The sequence below is a fragment of the Sapajus apella genome, unplaced genomic scaffold, assembly GCF_009761245.1.
Source record: "Sapajus apella isolate SASKATOON/1434 unplaced genomic scaffold, GSC_monkey_1.0 scaffold2, whole genome shotgun sequence".
Classification (NCBI taxonomy): domain Eukaryota; kingdom Metazoa; phylum Chordata; class Mammalia; order Primates; family Cebidae; genus Sapajus; species Sapajus apella.
The window spans coordinates 19155319-19174374 of NW_022436942.1; the positions used below are offsets into that span (position 1 = coordinate 19155319).

The 19056-nt window shown below is 46.7% G+C and overlaps 1 protein-coding gene across 4 annotated transcripts; it reads left to right on the forward strand.

Annotated features, from left to right (window-relative positions):
- Positions 1-1565: 1565 nt before the first annotated feature.
- On the forward strand, positions 1566-19024 carry DCTN2 (dynactin subunit 2). 4 transcript variants are annotated; one of them, XM_032289587.1, is made up of 16 exons: positions 1566-1870; positions 2786-2854; positions 8123-8131; positions 10933-10938; positions 13866-13962; positions 14166-14227; positions 14563-14661; positions 15203-15363; positions 15559-15703; positions 16016-16081; positions 16292-16330; positions 16506-16583; positions 16678-16749; positions 16995-17097; positions 17207-17298; positions 18563-19024. In XM_032289587.1, the coding sequence occupies exons 1-16, from the start codon at positions 1835-1837 to the stop codon at positions 18647-18649; spliced, it is 1221 nt and encodes a 406-aa protein (XP_032145478.1). In that variant the 5' UTR covers positions 1566-1834; the 3' UTR covers positions 18650-19024. The 4 variants fall into 4 exon arrangements, with proteins under 4 accessions (XP_032145478.1, XP_032145487.1, XP_032145494.1 ...); XM_032289596.1 differs by lacking the exon at positions 8123-8131; XM_032289579.1 differs by lacking the exons at positions 8123-8131; positions 10933-10938 and adding an exon at positions 11110-11353 and having other exon boundaries at positions 1599-1870.
- Positions 19025-19056: the final 32 nt, after the last annotated feature.

Genomic DNA, 19056 nt, shown 5'->3' on the forward strand with positions numbered 1-19056 from the left:
AAAAGAACAATGTGGTGAGGTTTTTTGGTTTTTTGTTTTTTTGTTTTTTCATAAAGCTAGATTTGATAAGTTTCAAAGGACTGTCTTTTATTCTGAGTGTGTCCTTCCTGCTTTTCTACCAAGTAATGATGGTGATAGAAAGTAACAATGCTATGCTATGTCTGTCCTCAAGATTTGTAGTTATTTTAATTTTATTGAATCATGAAATTTAAAAGTCTGAGAACGGGAAGTAAGGATGGTGAATGGGTACAAAAAAAATAGAAAGTATAGGGGGCCGGGCGCGGTGGCTCAAGCCTGTAATCCCAGCACTTTGGGAGGCTGAGGCGGGTGGATCACGAGGTCAAGAGATCGAGACCATCCTGGTCAACATGGTGAAACCCCATCTCTACTAAAAATACAAAAAATTAGCTGGGCATGGTGGTGCGTGCCTGTAATCCCAGCAGGAGGCTGAGGCAGGAGAATTGCCTGAACCCAGGAGGTGGAGGTTGCGGTGAGCCGAGATCGCGCCATTGCACTCCGGCCTGGGTAACATGAGTGAAACTCCATCTCAAAAAAAAAAAAAAAAAAAAAAAAATAGAAAGTATAATAAGACCTACTATTTGATAACACAATAGGGTGACTATAGTCAGGAATAACTTAATTGTACATTTTTAAATAACTTAAGGGTGTAATTAGATTATTTGTATCTTAAAACATAAATGCTTGAGAGGATGGATACCCTCTTCTCCATGATATGGTCATTTCACATTGCACACTTGTATCAAAATATCTCATGTGTCCCATAAATACATACATCTACTGTGTATCCACAAAATTTAAAAAAAATTTTAAATTTAAAAATAAATAAAAGTCTGAGAACTATAAACGAAATGGTTAAGAGCACAGAGAGTGTTCAGACAGACGTGGAGACACCGCTTACCTATTTATGAATTTCAGATAGGATTGCCAGATTTGAAAAACAAAAAACAAAAACAGGATGCTCAGCTTAATTTGAATTTCAGGGCCAGGCTCAGAGGCTCATGCCTGTAATCCCAGCCCTTTGAGAGGCTGAGGCGAGCCGATCATCTGAGGTCAGGAGTTCAAGACCAGCCTGGCTAACATGGTGAAACTCCATCTCTAAATAAATAAATAAGAAAAAATTTTGAATTTCAGATACATAATTTTTTGTGTTAGTATACACACACATACCACACCACACACACCTACTTCTTATCTGAAATTCAAATGATCTGAAAACCCTTACTTGAGAAGATTGCTTAACTTTTTCATTCCTAACATACACTAAGCATTTACTAAATTTTACTTATTGTTATTTTTATTTTATTTTTATAAGAAACAGTATCAAGCAAAGTTCTTGTTTTTGAAACCCTGGCTGTGTCACAATATGACTAGCTGTATGATTTAATCTAGTCATTTAATTCCTTGGAGCCCAAAACAGGAATTATAAATGTCCTTTCACTGACTTGGTGTAAAAGTGAGAGAAAACGCTGGATGAAATAGCTCCCCAAGGTTCGTTATTGTCGCTCCACACCCAAGCCCCGGTACACCAAAACTACACATCCCACAATCCTAGGCGGCGTCCCCTGGCCATTACCTCATTCCCTGGCCTCTTTCTCCCCAATCCTGGTCTCTCCAGGGGTGTGGCAGCGAGGCTGTTCTCGCGACTTTTGCTCTACCCTTCTGCTGTGCTACTCCTGTCGCGAGACTTCCTGCTCATCTGCCGCTCCCTTTGCCGCCGCCTTGGCCGGGGACCTGAACCCAGCCTCTCCCCTACCCGAACACCGTCCCCGGCTCTACTGAGGCCCCGGTCCCCCAGCCCCGTCTCGCCGCCGCCATGGCGGACCCTAAATACGCCGACCTTCCCGGCATTGTGAGTACAGGGCCGGCCCCGGCTCCCCAAGACCGCGCCCCCGACTTCCCAAGGACCCCCAACAGAAACCAGCCCGCGACCCCTTCCGCCTGCCGCCCATCCTCCGCCCAAGGTGTCCCGCCGCTCGCTCTCCGACCGGCCGCAGCACCCTCCGAACTCTTCTGACCGGTTTGGGCTGGGCCGCCGCGCGGCGCACCAGGCCACCTCTCCGGCAGGCGCCGGTAGCTCGGCCCAGATATCCGGGCACTGACCGCTTGTGCCCGAGTGTTTCCACCATCCGTGTCAATGCCGCCCGTGCCCCCCAAAACCTCTCCATAAGACCCCTACATCCCTACCCCAGACACACACACCAGGCCACTTAGTGATGGCCTTCATCCCGCCAAGGAAGAGGTTACTGTGGCAGAACCGTCTTGTGCCAGATAGGGAGCTCTATCCTTGGGGGAACCTGTGCCCTCACCCCTCCATCATGACAATCCTGGCGTGTACCTTCTTTCCTTTTGCACTGCCCTGCTTCTCAAGGTGGGGGTTGGGACGCAGGACCTTGGGTATTAAGGTTCTGAGTCACTCTCAATCCTTGTAGCAGGGAAGTGGTGTACTGGGCCTAATTGGAGAATAGCCCTCACCTTCGGCAATACTGATTGCCAAGGACCTGCCCGCCTCTAGATTTAGGGTAACATCGTTGTTATCACTTACAGTCACTGTTTACCGTCAGGTCCCAACTGTCTCCTCTGTTATCCCTACCCGTTGAGGCAGGGGAACTGACATACTGTTGACTCACGGGGCGGGTGGAGGAGAAAGGACAGAACCCTGGCATCACACCCTGTCTTCTCCGTTAGCTTATTCAAATGGAGTGGGGTAAGGGGTGTTGTTGGATGCTGGGTAGTGAGATTGGGTGGTCACTGCTTCTACCTGCAGGCCAGGAATGAGCCAGATGTTTATGAAACCAGCGACCTACCTGAGGATGATCAAGCGGAGTTCGATGCGGTAAGAATATGTGCTGCCACAGGACTCCTCTGGACTCTGACCTTTCTCCCCTAGACAGGTCCTTCCCTTTCTCTGGGGAGCTACAGCAATAAGTGGGTATGCCAACCCCAGCCTGAGTGGTATATAGTTGCAGGGCTTGCAGAGGCCATGCTGGGCTTGCAGCCACCAGTAACAGCAGGGGGGAGAGTCAAGTGGAATTACAGCGAACAACATTTGTTTGCAATGCCCTGATCCTTGGGCCTTTTAAATAAAATTAAAATATCTCAAAACAGGTTTGGGGGCTGGTGACTTAGGCCGCTGGGTTCTAATCCATGGAAATGAATCATAAAGCCTGAGCACTTTATTAATAAACTGCCTGAGATTAGGAAGTAGGCTTTACTAGTTGCTACCAAGAACTAAACTCTGAAATATATATGGAGAAATACTTTTTAAATATGAATATCCAGTATCCATTTGGCAAGGAATTAAGAAAGTGATTTCAAGACTTTAGAGCAAAACAAATTTGAGGAAGGATGTAAATATTTCATGTCAGCGAAGGTGAGACTGGTTGCATTTTTAGATCCAAGAACTCTGTGGATGGAGTAATTAGGTGTGGACATATTTCAACTGTGAGGGGAAACACTTAGTATGGTTTATTGATGTGTTCATTCTGTGTTTGTTTGTTTTTGTGCAATGCAGAGAAAGAAATGTCGATGCCCCCAGTGAGCCCCAGACTAATGGAGAGTTAGGATACATATAGGAAACATATGGAAGGAAACAAACCAAAATTGAGTGAATGGAAATCAACATAGTAAAAACTCTGTTTAAGTGCCAAGAGGGACAGAGATCTACTAGCATGTCTTATAGCATGTGTTTTTGGTTCTATTATTTCTGAAGAGAGCTGGGCTGGGATCACATTGATGATGTGAGTTCTCAGTAAAGGTGTGTCCAAGAGTCATTGCAATATGCAAGCTCAGTATGCTTGTCTGTAAGTCCTGTGGCTATGTCTGTGGGGCTGGTTAGTTCTGGGGAATGCTGACTGCTGGCTTACAATGTATGGCTTGGCGTACTCACTTATTTCTTATTTGACTCCTCTATGTGGAAGTGGTTCTTACATTGTGGGAAACACCTTCCCTGTCCCTTCTCCCAATGGTGTGATCCTTGTGGCTTCCGTATTTGCTGGCATGCCAATCTATCCCCCAAGCTTGAATATCTTGTAGATAATGCAGCTGATGTTGCTCAAGGACCTGGGTGCGCACCTGTCACTCCAAGAGGTGTCTCACAGGAAGCTGTCTCTGTCCTCACAGAATAGGAGTGTATACAGTTGGCTCTCTGTATTTGTGGGTTCCAAACCCACGGATTCAACCAACCATTAATGGAAAATATTTTTTTAAAAATAAAAAATAGAAGGCCGGGCGCGGTGGCTCAAGCCTGTAATCCCAGCACTTTGGGAGGCCGAGGCGGGTGGATCACGAGGTCAAGAGATCGAGACCATCCTGGTCAACATGGCGAAACCCCGTCTCTACTAAAAATACAAAAAATTAGCTGGGCATGGTGGCACGTGCCTGTAATCCCAGCTACTCAGGAGGCTGAGGCAGGAGAATTGCCTGAACCCAGGAGACGGAGGTTGCGGTGAGCCGAGATCGCGCCATTGCACTCCAGCCTGGGTAACAAGAGCGAGACTCCATCTCAAAAAAAATAAAAAATAAAATAAAAAATAAAAATAAAAAAAAAATAAAAAATAGGCTGGGCATTGTGGCTCATGCCTGTAATCTCAGCACTTTGGGAGGCCAAGGCAAGTGGATCATTTCAGGTCGGGAGTTCAAGACCAGACTGGCCAACATGGTGAGACCCCATCTCTACTAAAAGAATATAAAAATTTGCCAGGTGTGGTGGCAAGCGCCTATAGTCTCAGCTACTAGGGAGGCTGAGGCAGAAGAATCGCTTGAACCCAGGAGGAGGAGGTTGCAGTGAGCCGAGATTGCGCCACTGCACCCCAGCCTGGGTGACAGAGCAAGACTCTGCCTCAGGAAAAAAAAAAAAAAAAAAAACCCAGTACAACAATAAAAAAAAAAATTTTTTTAACACAATATAACAACTGTTTACATAACATTTATGTTGTTGTACTAGGTATTTTAAGTAATTTAGAGATGATTTAAAGTATACAGGAGGATGTGTGTAGCTATATGCAGACACTGTGCCAATTTATATAAAAGATGTGAACATGTACAGATTTTGATATCAAGGGAGGCCCTGGAACCAGTCGCCCGCAGTTGCTAAGGGGCAGCTGTATGCTGAGAACTTTACTGTAATACCACAGTTCAGACTGTTCAACTTAGGCCTAGGTTTCTGCCCTTTGTGGTGAGATAACGCATAGAAGAACTCTATCGTTTTGTCACTGACTGTGATACAATGGGTAGTTTCATAGTAATCCCCTTTCTAAACAAATATATATTGTCATTCCATTTATTGATTGATTGATTGAGACAGTCTCACTTTGTTGCCCAGGCTGGGGTGCAGTGGCATGATCTCAGCTCACTGCAACCTCTGCCTCCCAGGTTCAAGCGATTCTCCTGCCGCAGCCTCCCCAGTAGCTGGGACTACAGGTGCGTGCCACCATACCCGGCTAATTTTTTGTTTTTTAGTAGAGAGGGGATTTCACCATGTTGGCCGGGATGGTCTCAATCTCCTGACCTCGTGATCTGCCCGCCTTGGCCTCCCAAAGTTCTGGGATTACAGGCGTGAGCCGCCATGTCCAACAGGATATCTCTTAATAAAAAAGAGATGATACCCATTCCAGGTGCGGAAGAACCTGAATGGGCAGCTCTGATTGGCTGTTTCTCCCCCAGAGCCTGAACAGCCTATTTTAGTAGCATATAGTGGGGTAGCTGATGGGGAGAGGATACCGTGAGTGTTCATTTCCTGTGGCATGTTGCCCAGGGTGCCAGTATAGAAGTACATAGGAGGCTAGGTGTGGTGGCTGCTTCAGGAGTCTTAAGAGCCGACGCCGGGCGCGGTGGCTCAAGCCTGTAATCTCAGCACTTTGGGAGGCCGAGGCGGGTGGATCACGAGGTCAAGAGATCGAGACCATCCTGGTCAACATGGTGAAACCCCGTCTCTACTAAAAATACAAAAAATTAGCTGGGCATGGTGGCGCGTGCCTGTAATCCCAGCTACTCAGGAGGCTGAGGCAGGAGAATTGCCTGAACCCAGGAGGCGGAGGTTGCGGTGAGCCGAGGACGCACCATTGCACTCCAGCCTGGGTAACAAGAGTGAAACTCCGTCCCCAAAAAAAAAAAAAAAGAGCCGAGATGTTTCCTGATGTCAGCTAATGTCTCTGGCCCCTGCATGTCCCTATGGGTCTTGCAGCTTTCGGGAAGTCAGCTGAGTAATGGCTCTGCCACTGCTTTCAATACTGATGTAAATATGCAATTTGAGGAGCAGTGAATTGTATGCTTAGATAATCTAGAAGTGTCACGTCCATGAGGCCTGGGATCTTACCAGCAGCCTGACTGTATCTTGCTACGTGTCCAAGATCTAGTGCAAGTGACAGTGCACATGACCTGTCTTGTGGCTGAACCATGAGCTTTTCAATCACCTTCTTAACCCTTTAACCCCTGACAACAACAACATTCCCTGCCTTAGCCTCCAGATTATTTTCAACTTAAATTTTATCAGTTTTTAAAGTAGGTAATATATGCATAGGTAACAGGAGATTCAAGGCTGAGTAGTGAAATATCTACCTCCCTCCCCTGCCTACCACCACTCAGTTCTCTTCCCTGGAGACAACCAATGTGGACAGCCTCTTGTGGGACCTTTCAGGGTGTCTCCAGATTCCTTTTTTTTTTTTTTTTTTTTTTTGAGACAGAGTCTCTTTTCCCCAGGTTGGAGTGCAGTGGCACGGGCTTGGCTCACTGCAACCTCAGCCTCCAGGGTTCAAACAATTCTCCTGCCTCAGCCTCCTGAGTAGCTGGGATTATAGGCATGTGCCACCACATTTGGCTAGTTTTTTGTATTTTTAGTAGAGATGGGATTTCGCCATGTTGGCCAGGTTGGTCTCGAACTCCTGGCCTCAAGTGATCCACCAGCCTTGACCTCCCCAAGTGCTGGGATTACAGGCATGAACTACTGTGCCAGCCGGGTCTAAAGGAATAATCAAGTTGTGTTGACCCTCACTGCTCTATAACTTCCTTCCTCTGATTCCTCCACTGTGGAAGAAGTTGGGCTACTGAAGGAAAAATGTCCTCAAACATCCCTTAAAGATTTAAATTGTTAATTTAAACATTTTCTGATTCCCATAGTGGCGAGGATGGGGGAGGAAAGCATAAAAGATTTTAATTTTGCTACAGATAATCCTGATTTTTTTTTTTTTTTGAGACGGAGTTTTGCTCTTGTTGCCCAGGCTGGAGTGCATGATGCAATCTCAGCTCACTGCAACCTCTGCCTCCCAGGTTCAAGAGGTTCTCCTGCCTCAGCCTCCCTAACTGGAATTACAGGCATCCACCACCACACCTGGCTAATTTTTTTTTCATATTTTTAGTAGAGGCGGGGTTTCACCATTTTGTCCAGGCTAGTGGTCTCAAACTCCTGACCTCAGGTAATCTACCTGCCTTGAGGTAATCCATTCTCAGAGTGCTAGGATTGCAGGCATGAGCCACCATGCCCAGCTGATCCTGATTTTTCTACTATCCCTTTAAAACAATTTTAGCAGGAAGTAAAACATTCTAAAACAGGAATGGACCAGGAAGTACACAGGCTAGCCCTTTCCTCCTCAATCTGGGAAGATCTCTTTGTACTTCAGACACTCCCAGGTTGACTGGGGCAGTAGGCTTGCTTGGAGATTTTTCTTAAAATGTTTGTAAAGCTAATTCCCAAATAGAATTCCACCCCCTCCCACACCCCTACCCTCACCTCCAGGCCCACAGCCTGCCTTGGGTCAGTGAGGCTTTCTGTTCATGGCTTTTGAACTGCTGGAATAAGGGAAGTAAATTAAGAAAACCTCATTAGAAACAATTAGTTTCTCTCTTTATGGAATAACTACCTCCAGTAAAAGGGGAAAAAATGACCAAGCCATAGTTTGATGGGGCCCTGGCAGAGGCTTCATTTCTCCAAAAGGTAGATATTACTGGACACTCCTGAGACGAGAAACAGTAGGTCTCTTCCTTATAGTTTAGAAGATCCTAGAGTATGCTTGATTGTGTTCATTTACTGTTGGCGCACTTGAACTTACCTGAGTTTTTCCTAATGCTTCCCCCATCCTCCCTCCTCACCACCTTGCCTGGACACTAGTTTGCACAAGTAAGACCATTCAATGCTTCTTCTCTGCATGTTTTTTTCATCTGCCATCTCGCATGCAATGTTCTGCCACTGTGCTATTGTTGTAGCTAATCGTTTTAAATTCCAATGAGTCCCTGGCTGGGTCACTGAAGGGCCTGCTGGCCTTATGTTTGAAGATCATTAATCAAGGGTTAGAAACAGCTATGATCCATGAATCATTGTCTCTTCCCCCTGTGAGGTCTGCAGAGTAAAACTGTCCAATGGAGGATGGGACAGAAGCATGGAGGCTTTGAGAGCTTTAGAACATGAGGCATTTAGGCGCTGGAGTTAGAAGGGAGTTGCCTTTCTCCTCCTCAGACTAAGATCAAATTAAGATATTGTTTATAGAATTACTTTTAGCTTTTTTAGACAAGGATAGAGAACAAAAGGGACAGCCACAGTCCTCATTTCTTAGCTGTATGTGGATTATCTCTGGGAAAAACTCATTTTAATATTTCCCTATGCTAAGTCTTTAGAGAAATGTAAATGGGATGAGAAGCAGGTTTATATGCAATTGTATGATAATAACTTGGATTATTTGTGCTTTTGTGAGTCTTTCTGTTTCTGCACCCCTCCTTTTGAAATGGATGGATGGTCAGCAATATATTGATCCATCCCGGACAGTTTTATTCTACAGCTCTGTCCATCTTCCTTGTCATCATGGTTTTGAAGTCCCCTGGCTGCAGTGTTGGCATATAGCCTGAATAGGCTCAGAGAGTACCAGTGGCCACTGTCCCTGCCTGATTTAGAACCTCAGGTCTTGCCCTCTGAGTCACAGCCACTTAGCCAAATAGCCCTGGGGAGAGGGGATTCCATTAGTGAAAGGAACTGGGAGTCATGTATTAGGTAAGCTGGCACCCGGGATCAGGGCACTTGAAATCTTTCAATCAAGGCAACTAGTACTACTCCAGGTTATGCAAGAATCATGCCTAAAATCTCATCATCCTTCAGCCCACCCATAGGACAGACCTGGAGGTGGTATGTACTATTTGCAAACTAATATACCACTTTTTCTTTTCTTTGATTTTCTGTCCTCCCTATTTTTCCCAATCCCCACGGTTTGAACTTAAGCTTATGGCCCATTGTCTTTTCTCTCTCCTTGAGTTTCTCCCAAGCTGGTTTTAGCTTGGTGGGACAAATCAGAGAAAGGTATAGTGTGTGTACTTCTCCTTTGTGTTTGCATGTGTGCACCTATGAGTGCTTATGCTCACTCTGTGCAGAGACTTCCCAGCCTCCACCACAGGACCTGGAGCTACCTCTACCCTGAGCTGAAAGAGGAATCTTTTTTTTTTTGAGATGGAGTCTCAAACTCTATCACCCAGGCAAGAGTGCAGTGGTGCAATCTTGGCTTACTGCAACCTGTGCCTCCTGGATTCAAGCGAGCCTCCTGAGTAGCTGGGATTACAGGCGCCCACCACCACACCCAGGCTAATTTTGTGTTTTTAGTAGAGATGGGGTTTCACCATGTTGGCCAGTCTGGTCTTGAACTCCTGACCTCAAGTGATCCACCCACTTCAGCCTTCCAAAGTGCTGGGATTATAGATGTGAGCCACCATGCCCAGGTGAAAGAGGAATCTTGGCTGCGACCCTATCATCGGCTAGGGAACAGAGAGGCTATGGGTCAGAAGTATGTGGCTGAAATCTTGGTGCAAGGAAGCACTTGTTTTTATCCCACCATAGTTTTTCTTATGCACACAAGAATACTCAACCTTCCACACTTCCATCCATCTGCCCTTCAGCAGAGCTCCTAGAAAGGCAGGGCATACCTCTGGATTTTCCCTCCTGGTAATTCTAAACCAACCTTGCCTGGAAGTGGGAGCCTTATCTATGTGGCCCAGACTTAAATAAAGTCTCTTGGAAATACTCTCACCCTTGCCCCTTGTCTACCCTCCAGCCCCTGTGAATCTTGTGAACAGAGGGCTGAAGAAACATATTCTGCACATGGGCTGGTAGCTGTGAATCTTGGTGTCCTCCTCTGGACCCTCTGTGCTAGCACATCATGGCAAAATTGCTCTGGATCCCTTGGAGCTGTGGGGTGACTTACCAGCCACTCAAGGTGGAGGCAAACAAGCCAGGCTGCCTGAGGGACCAGGAGCAGCCCTGCCTCTTCTCTTGCAGGAGGAAATGACAATGGGGCTGTACTTAGGTACTTCATCATTCCTTAAACTCACCTTCTATACATCTCACCTACAGCCGTTATCAGACTTCCCACCTGATCACTCTCATCATGACTGATTCTGTCATCAAAATGTCTAATTTTTCACAGCTAGAGAAACCAAGAGATAGGAAGACATGGGCCATGAACTAGTAATGGGAACTCCTCTCCTGAGAATTATTGACCCTCTATCAGCTACAAGTCCTAAGAATCTCTAACTTCTGCTTCATGTTCTGCCATTTCTAATAGCTTTCCTGCCACCTCAGCCTTTTCTCCCATTTCCTGTTCCATGCCACTGGCTTGTAACATCTAACTTCTAATTCTCAGATGATCTTAAACTGCTGCTGTTAATGGCAAAGCTTCATGACATCCTCACCACCAGAGGGAAAAGGGTCTCATGCTCTTCTTTCTCTTGGGGTATATGATGACCCCAGCTGAAATTTCTTGGCCCCAAAATTTCGCTAGGCTCCCCTGGGGCCCTGTGGTGCAGTGTGTTTGAAGACTGTCATGTAGTGCATGTGACAATTTGCTAATAACAATTTTGTCTTTTTTTTCCCTCCCTCATCCCCATTCCCCCACTCCCTTTCCTTTTAACTCTTGATTTTCTCACCTCTGGGGAAACCACAAGGAGCTGGTAAGAAGTCTGACCTTTCATCTGCTTTTTAACGGGGTGTGCTGTGATGAGCAGTTGTTTCTCTGTCCTTCAGACTCTACTAAATCTTTCATTCCTCTATTCACTCCTGCACCCAACCTTTTCCTATCTCACAAGTCACTGTAATTATACTGCCCCCAACTCATGCCTCAGATCTTCAAGACACTGCTGGAGTGGGTGCTACTGGAGGACTAGATTGTGCCCCCGGGCAACAGCCTTGGAGAGGCTCCAGAGGATGCCAGTGCCAGGTAGCCCAGCTGGCCCAGGACGCTCCCACAGCAGGGATGAAAATGCTGTCTGTCCCTGGGACGACTGTCCAGAACCTCTGAGACTTACCGTCTGTGTGTGGACCCTCTTTTACTTCCTGCTTTCCCTACTTAAGAACATAAATAAGAAAGTAGGTTCCCATCTGCATAGTGCCCTCCCATAATAAGGGCTTAACAAATGGTATATGATTGATTTTTTTTCTGTGTCTCTAAGTTATGCCTCCCATTACTCTTTTTTAAGAGGATTAAACAAAAGAGGATGGGTGGATTGGCCTTGATTGGGGCTTTCACAGGGAAAAATGGCATATTCCCGTGTATGAACTTCAGAGAAGATGGCTGTCTATCCTGAGCCTGAGCCCTTCTCAGTTTATAGAGGCCAGAGACCACACAGCTATTAGATGGGTGGGTGTTCTGGCCATAACATTTCAGAACAGGTTAAGAGATAATCATCTGGGACTCAAATGTCTCTTCCCCCAGGCACTTGCATATGGGACATTGAGTCTTTTGTTTTTCTCTAGATCTATAGCTCTTCCCCCTCTGCCCAGTAATTCCCTGAAGAAGAGGTAAAGATCAAAATTGATACTTTGTCCTTTCCTCCTCTCTTCCCTTATTTTTAAAGCTGCCACCCACACTGATTCCTGCTGTGACTAATAGCAGAACAGAGATGAAGGAAGGAGCTTCCTTCCACCTGCTTTTCTTTCTCAGTGTTGTCCCACCATGTCACCCTCACACCTTCTCCCTACATACCTACACATAGGCAGAGATTCTCAGTCCTGGCTGTAGGTTAGAATCAACTGGATATCTGGCCCTACCCCAGAATAATTTATCAGAATCTCTAGAAGTAAGCCCAGGCCTTTTTTTTTTTTTTTTTTTTTTCTCTTTTCCTTTTTTTGAGACAAGGTCTCACTCTGTTGCCCAGGCTGTAGTGCGGTGGCATGATCTCAGCTCACTGCAACCTCCACCTGCCAGGCTCAAGATCTTCCACCTCAGCCTCCTGAGTAGCTGCGACCACAGGCTTATGCCACAATACCTGGCTAATTTTTCATATTTTTTGTAGAGATAGGGTTTCACTATGTTGTCCAGCCCAGGCTGGTCTTGAACTCCCGAGATCCACTGACCTTGGCCAAACTTTGGGACTACAGACAGGCTTGAGCCACCATACCTGGCTGTCTCTTTTAAAAAAAAAAAAAAAAAAATAGCTTTTTCTTTTTTTTGAGACAGAGCCTTGCTCTGTCACCAGGTGCCAGGCTGAAGTGCAGTGGCATAATCTCGGCTCACTGCAACCTCCACCTCCTGGGTTCAAGCAATTCTCCTCCCTCAGCCTCCCAAGTAGCTGGGACTACAGGCATGCACCAGACCACACCCAGCTAGTTTTTGTATTTTAGTAGAGACAGGGTTTCACTATGTTGGCCAGAATGGTCTTGATCTTTTGACCTTGTGATCCACCTGCCTTGGCCTCCCAAAGTGCTGGGATTACAGGCGTGAGCTACCGTGCTTGGCAAAAAAAGCATTTTCTAAGTGATTCTAACATGTAGCCTGGAGTGAGAACCATTGTTGTAGGTGAAAGAAGGAAGACTCATTTGCCTTCCTCCAGTAGAAGGTGGAGGGAGATGCCATCCCCAATAGAAAAGGACTCCTGAGTCTCCCTCCAGCTTCCATCAGTACTCTGCCAGGAGCTGTTAGGCTTCTGACAATTGAAAAAGGGGCATGCAGTCAGGAGTGCCCAGTCTCGGTGTTGTTACTAGAATCTGAACAGCATGTAGATATCTAGTAAGGAGGGAACCTCTTTGCTTCAGTTCCTAGGGTGAAGTCTCTTTCACCACCTACTGTGTCCCCTGTTTTTGGAAGAACTTAAGTGCTTAAAGCACAGCAGAGGAGTCAGGGAGAAAAATCAGGTGCTGCAGCTTCTCTGAAGACATGCTGGGCTATCTCCATTTCAGGGCTTACATGTGGCCCTTGCCCATGGGTACTCTTGGCAAGCAGATATTGCCTATGTTTGTTGCTTGTAAGATGTCCCATAAAAATAATCCAGTAAACCCTTGCCCCTTCTCCTTCTCCCTGAATTTCCTGGCCTCATGGCAGCCTAGAAATCAGGCTTCTGGTCAGGACCTCTGTTGACCTTCCTTTGTACTAAGAGCTTGTGTCTTACCTTCAGCAGGTTTAAAGTCCTAATATTCACACTCAGGGTTAGTGGCCTGATTATCTGCCTTCCCTCCTCTTTCCTTCTAGCAAGAACAGGAGGTTAGCATTAAAATGGACTTGCTCAGCGGGCAAGGAGATTTACTTTTGGGAGGGGGAGGTTAAAAAAGGTCAGGTTGGTTTCTTGCCTTGAGTGCATGGTGTGTGCCAGACAACTGGGAGGGTTAAGGTGGGGGGATGGGAAGGCTTATGTACAGAGAAGGTGGGGAGGTTATGCTCCAGTTGAATGAGGGTGTTAATATTTATACAACTGAGGCTCCAAATTTACCAGGAAGCTTCAATTTCCTAGGTTGAGCCTGGGTAGGCACCTTGGAATAGAGCTGCCCTTCTTTCCCCTTGGACAAGTAGGGCCCAGTCACCTAATGGTGTGGGGATTTTGTGGGTTAGAGGAAGATCTAGAGTGAGACTGAGTCTGCCCCTGGCCTAAACTACCTGTTCTTGCAGGAGGAGCTGACAAGCACAAGTGTGGAGCACATCATTGTCAATCCTAACGCTGCCTATGACAAGTTCAAGGACAAGAGAGTGGGGACAAAGGGACTTGGTGAGACTGGGCTGGAAGTTGGGTAGGGGGAAGACTGGAGGATAAGCATGAGAAGTGGTTTCCTGTCCTCGTGTCTTAGTGACTTGTGCTGTGGGGAAGGGGTCCCTCATGGAGATCGTTTGTGGAAGCCCTCATAGTCACCTGAGACCATGACTGCCTTGGGCCTAGATCAGGCCCTCAGTTCCATCTTCTTCTCTTGGCAGATTTCTCAGATCGTATTGGAAAAACCAAGAGGACAGGCTATGAATCTGGAGAATATGAGATGGTTTGTTGTGTGTGTGTGTGTGTGTGTGTTGATGGGAATGGTGTAGTGACCCTATCTAGCCCACATGTAGGAGAGAAATCTAGGGATACAGGTGGGATTCTGTTTCTCCTCTGTTCCTGAGGAAGCAGCAGGATGCAGCCAAGGAAACTCTCCTCCCTTGCTGTTTGTTCTGGAGAGCCTCCAGGCCTCTGGCTGTCCTCAGTTCTTTTGTATTAGGGTGTTGTGGATTCTCAATTGAATATGATACCTTTATGACTTAGGCCCAGGATGTGGAAGAATTCTTGAGGTTCCCTGTAATGAGATGTATAACATTACCCTCTGTACTTGCTCTCTAGCTTGGAGAGGGTCTAGGAGTGAAGGAGACACCCCAGCAAAAGTACCAGCGCTTACTGCATGAGGTCCAAGAGCTGACAACTGAAGTTGAAAAAATCAAGGTAATGACAGACTTTCTTCTCCCTTCTCTGCTGTGACTTACACAGTAGAGGAAGACCTCTAGCAAGAAGAGAAAGATTCCCTGGCCAGGCATGGTGGCTTACGCTTGTAATCCTACCACTTTGGGAGGCTAAGGCAGGTGGATCACCTGAGGTCAGGAGTTCGAGACCAGCCAGGCCAACATGATGAAACAAAAAATTAGCCATGTGTGATGGCACATGCCTATAATCTCAACTACTCGGGAGGCAGAGGTTGCAGTGAGCTGAGATCAGAGCACTGTACTCTAACCTGGACAACAGAGCTATACGCCATCTCAAAAAGAAAAAGAAAGATTCCGTAAGCTCTTGGATAAAGGGGCTAAGGTTTCCAGAGTTTAGGTATATTCATCCATCTACATCCAGTGCTAACATAAGGTGGGCAGTCTGCTATGCCAAATACCATCCCAGTGACCTCCAGCTACAGCTACCCTTAAAGGGCCTGACCTATTTTTTGCTCTTGATTCATTCTTGCCACCCCCTGCTTTTTACCTTTTTTTCATACTAGACAACAGTGAAGGAGTCAGCCGCAGAGGAGAAGCTGACCCCTGTGGTGCTGGCTAAACAGCTGGCAGCCCTGAAGCAGCAGCTAGTTGCCTCCCACCTAGAGAAGCTGCTGGGACCAGATGCTGCAATCAACCTTACTGACCCCGATGGTGCTCTGGCTAAGTGGGTACCCTACTTTGCTGAAAAATCATTGCTGATTGGGGTTGTGGATGGACTCAGCCAGCTACTGACAGGGGTGCTAAGCGAAGAAGTGGCCTGGCTGTTTCTTAATGCCAAGGATAAGGCAAAAGTGAGGGAGAGTGACTGGCCCTCTTCCTTACATTCATAATATTAATTCATAATTGATCTCCTAACTAGGCGCCTACTGCTGCAGCTGGAAGCAACAAAGAACAGCAAAGCGAGCTCAGGGGGAAAAACCACTGGGACCCCCCCAGACAGCAGCCTTGTCACTTATGAACTACATTCTCGGCCTGAGCAGGACAAGTTCTCTCAAGCTGCCAAAGTAAGTATGGATACAGTGTTGGTTGGGAAGCCAGGGAAGGCATGTCCCTAGAGATTTTCCTGCTTCTCTCCAAGGGAAGGGGTGCTGGGAAGGCTTCTGATTCCTGTTGATTCCTCTTCTGATTCCTCGGTCTCTACGTTTCCCTCACGCATCTACCTTAGGTTAGGATTTTAAGATTATGGCTAGGTATGTGTTCCAGGGAAAGGAGTCCTGTGGGGTGGCAAGTGGCAAGCAGAGTAGAGCAGGGTTATATTTCTCCCACTGCAGCAGCAGGGAGACAGATGGCAAATCTCACCTCCTTCCTCCCACTAGGTCGCAGAACTTGAAAAGCGCCTGACAGAGCTGGAGGCAGCTGTACGTTGTGATCAGGATGCTCAGGTCAGGTGCTCTCCTGTACATAATCTACAGAGCCTTAGATCCTGCAACTCATGGTCTAACACTTGCCACATAAGCCTGGAAGGGGTCATCCAAGGGTTTCAGTTATAGGGATCAGCTAGTGCGTTCCCACTTAGAACCAGGAAGGATGAGAGAAGATGATAATCATGGAGATAGAAGGACCACTGATGTCTTCCCTCCCTTTCCCACCAGAATCCCCTTTCTGCAGGTCTACAGGGAGCCTGTCTCATGGTGAGTTGGGAAGAAACTGGAGTGTTTCGATTACAGAGGGGATAATTGGGATTGGGTTTGCTTTAAGGGTTATTTTTGAGTTTGTAGCTATATATTAATTTAGTGGAATATGAGAGGCCTCTTCCTAGTCTGATCCTTTCTTCCTTGTGATGCTTGTCCCAACTCTCATCCCCAGGAGACTGTAGAGTTGTTGCAAGCAAAAGTGAGTGCCCTGGACCTTGCAGTTTTGGACCAAGTGGAGGCTCGGCTACAGGTATTAAATTGAGGGAAAATTAAATTACGGGTAGCTTGGGACTTTGGAAGCCCTGGATGCTCTCACTATCAACCTTAAAATCTGTTGTTTTTAGAGCGTCCTGGGAAAGGTGAATGAGATTGCTAAGCATAAAGCCTCTGTAGAAGATGCAGATACGCAAAGCAAGGTCCGGAAGACAGCTTCCCCATCTTCTTTCTACTCCCTCAGTTTTTCTGAGTGGCAATATCAAAGCATGAGAACACAATGAATCTTCAGGTCCCCATCTTCATACTCTTATCAGCTGGGAAAGTCAGGGCAGTGCTTCCCTCTGCCCACTTGACCCTTTTCCCCCCCCTCTGGTGACATAGCAGTCTGTGCATACTGACCTGGCTGCCTCAGCTATCCCCTCTGGGCCCTATTGTGTCCCTTCAGGTGCACCAGCTATATGAAACTATACAGCGCTGGAGCCCCATTGCCTCCACCCTCCCTGAGCTGGTGCAGAGACTCGTCACCATCAAGCAGCTGCATGAGCAAGGTGGGAGGCCAGCTGCCAGGAGTGCTAAGAGAAGCTGAAAAATGGGCAACTTTTGGTCCCTCGCTTATCTTGGATTCTAGTCTCAGCCATACTTTTCTTACTTTTGTAGCCATGCAGTTTGGTCAGCTCCTGACACACTTGGATACCACCCAGCAGATGATTGCTAATTCTCTGAAGGACAATACCACCCTCTTGACCCAGGTGTGTGTGCCCCTTTGTTGATCTGTCTCCTTTCTCCAGCATGTACAAACTAGGTTCTCCAGTGTTATAGGGTTCTGCTTTAGCCTATTTTTGTAGCATGGTGTTGCGGCAGAGGGTTGGTCTGGAGTCTCCATCCTATTTTTAATGTGAAGGCCCTTTGACAACTTATTTAACCCATGAACCTCCATCTTTCCATTTGGGAAATGATACCTCCCTCAGAGTTATATAGATGAGGTACATATGGGGAAATTGTTAGGAGCTAGTGAACATGTTTTCTTATAAAACCCCACTCTTTCCCTGTCGTCCCAGCTTAGCTTACTCTTCCTAATGAGCACAGTACACTGGAAAGAATGCAGGCTTTGAAGTCAAAAGCCAAGCCCTAATCTGATTCTGTCACTTCCTTTCTGACCCTGGATGATGAGTCTCACCTAGTTCCTTCGTTCTTTTAGTAACGCTTGGGACACAGCAAGTTCACAATTTCTTTTTATTATTTTATTATTTTTGAGACAGTCTCGCTCTGTTGCCCAAGCTGGAGTGCAGTAGAGCGATCTCGGCTCACAGCAGCCTCCACCTCCCAGGCTCCCAAGTAGCTGGGATTATAGGCACGCACCACCACACCTGGCTAATTTTTGTTTTTTTTAGTAGAAATGGGTTTTCACGATGTTGGCCAGGGTGGTCTCAAACTCCTCACCTTAAGTGATCCACCCTCCTCTGCCTCCCAAAGTACTGGGGTTACAGGCATGAGCCACCGCACCCGGCCGCAAGTCCACAATTTCTGTTGGAGGCACTGTTCTCAGTGCTGGAAGGACCATTAAATTCGAGAGACCAGTGTTAATCACAGGATCACTGAGATAAATGAAAAATTATATAAAGGACTTAAATAATATCCTCTTCCTCCAGAGCAGTTTGCTAAAATTTTGAACCTGTGAAACCTTCAACAAAATCTTATTTAGCTCTCATTACATAAAACAGACTTTTTAAAAAACTGTTCTGGTTCTACCTCTGGAAAAAAAAAAAAGAAAAACTGTTCTGGGTGAAGTCAGAATGGGAATTCTCAAGAGTCCTGCTTGCTTGGCACACCCTGAGCTTGATCCCTGGTACTCTAAGGGTAGCCTGAAAATTGCTACTGTAAACATCCCCTCTCTTTGGCCCACAAACTGGGCTTCCATTTCTTTTTTGTCTTGTCTCAGAGAATTCCTTCAGGTCCTCATCCAGTTAAGCAACTGGACCCGACAAAGAGTAAAACCTCTCTACCACTTTGTAGGTGCAGACAACCATGCGTGAAAACCTGGCCACAGTTGAGGGGAACTTTGCCAGCATTGATGAACGGATGAAGAAGCTGGGAAAGTGAGCACATGTGGGAACTGGAGAACAGGGGTAATCCCTACCCCTGTGAACTCTGCTAACAGCTTACATAGGGTTTCCCTTTTACTGTAACTCTAGCATCCCCATCCCATTTGAGACTGGGGGCAAGGGTTCTTCTTGCATGTGGGGTTTATACCCCTCCCCTGATGAATACAGAGTGGTAGCTGGGGGTTGGTTATTAGAAGGTGGTCTCCCCTCAGGCCTGAGGGATGAGGACGTGGACCCAGCCACATGCCAGCTCATGTCCAATACTGCTTTGCCTGGTGTGGGGAAGGATTGGGTCTTGTCCTCCAACACAGCTTCTGTGGCTGACTATAATAGTGTACAACCATTTCTGACCATTAAATGCTGTTGTACTCTGTGTGGCCTCTGCTATGTTTCCTGGGGAGGAGG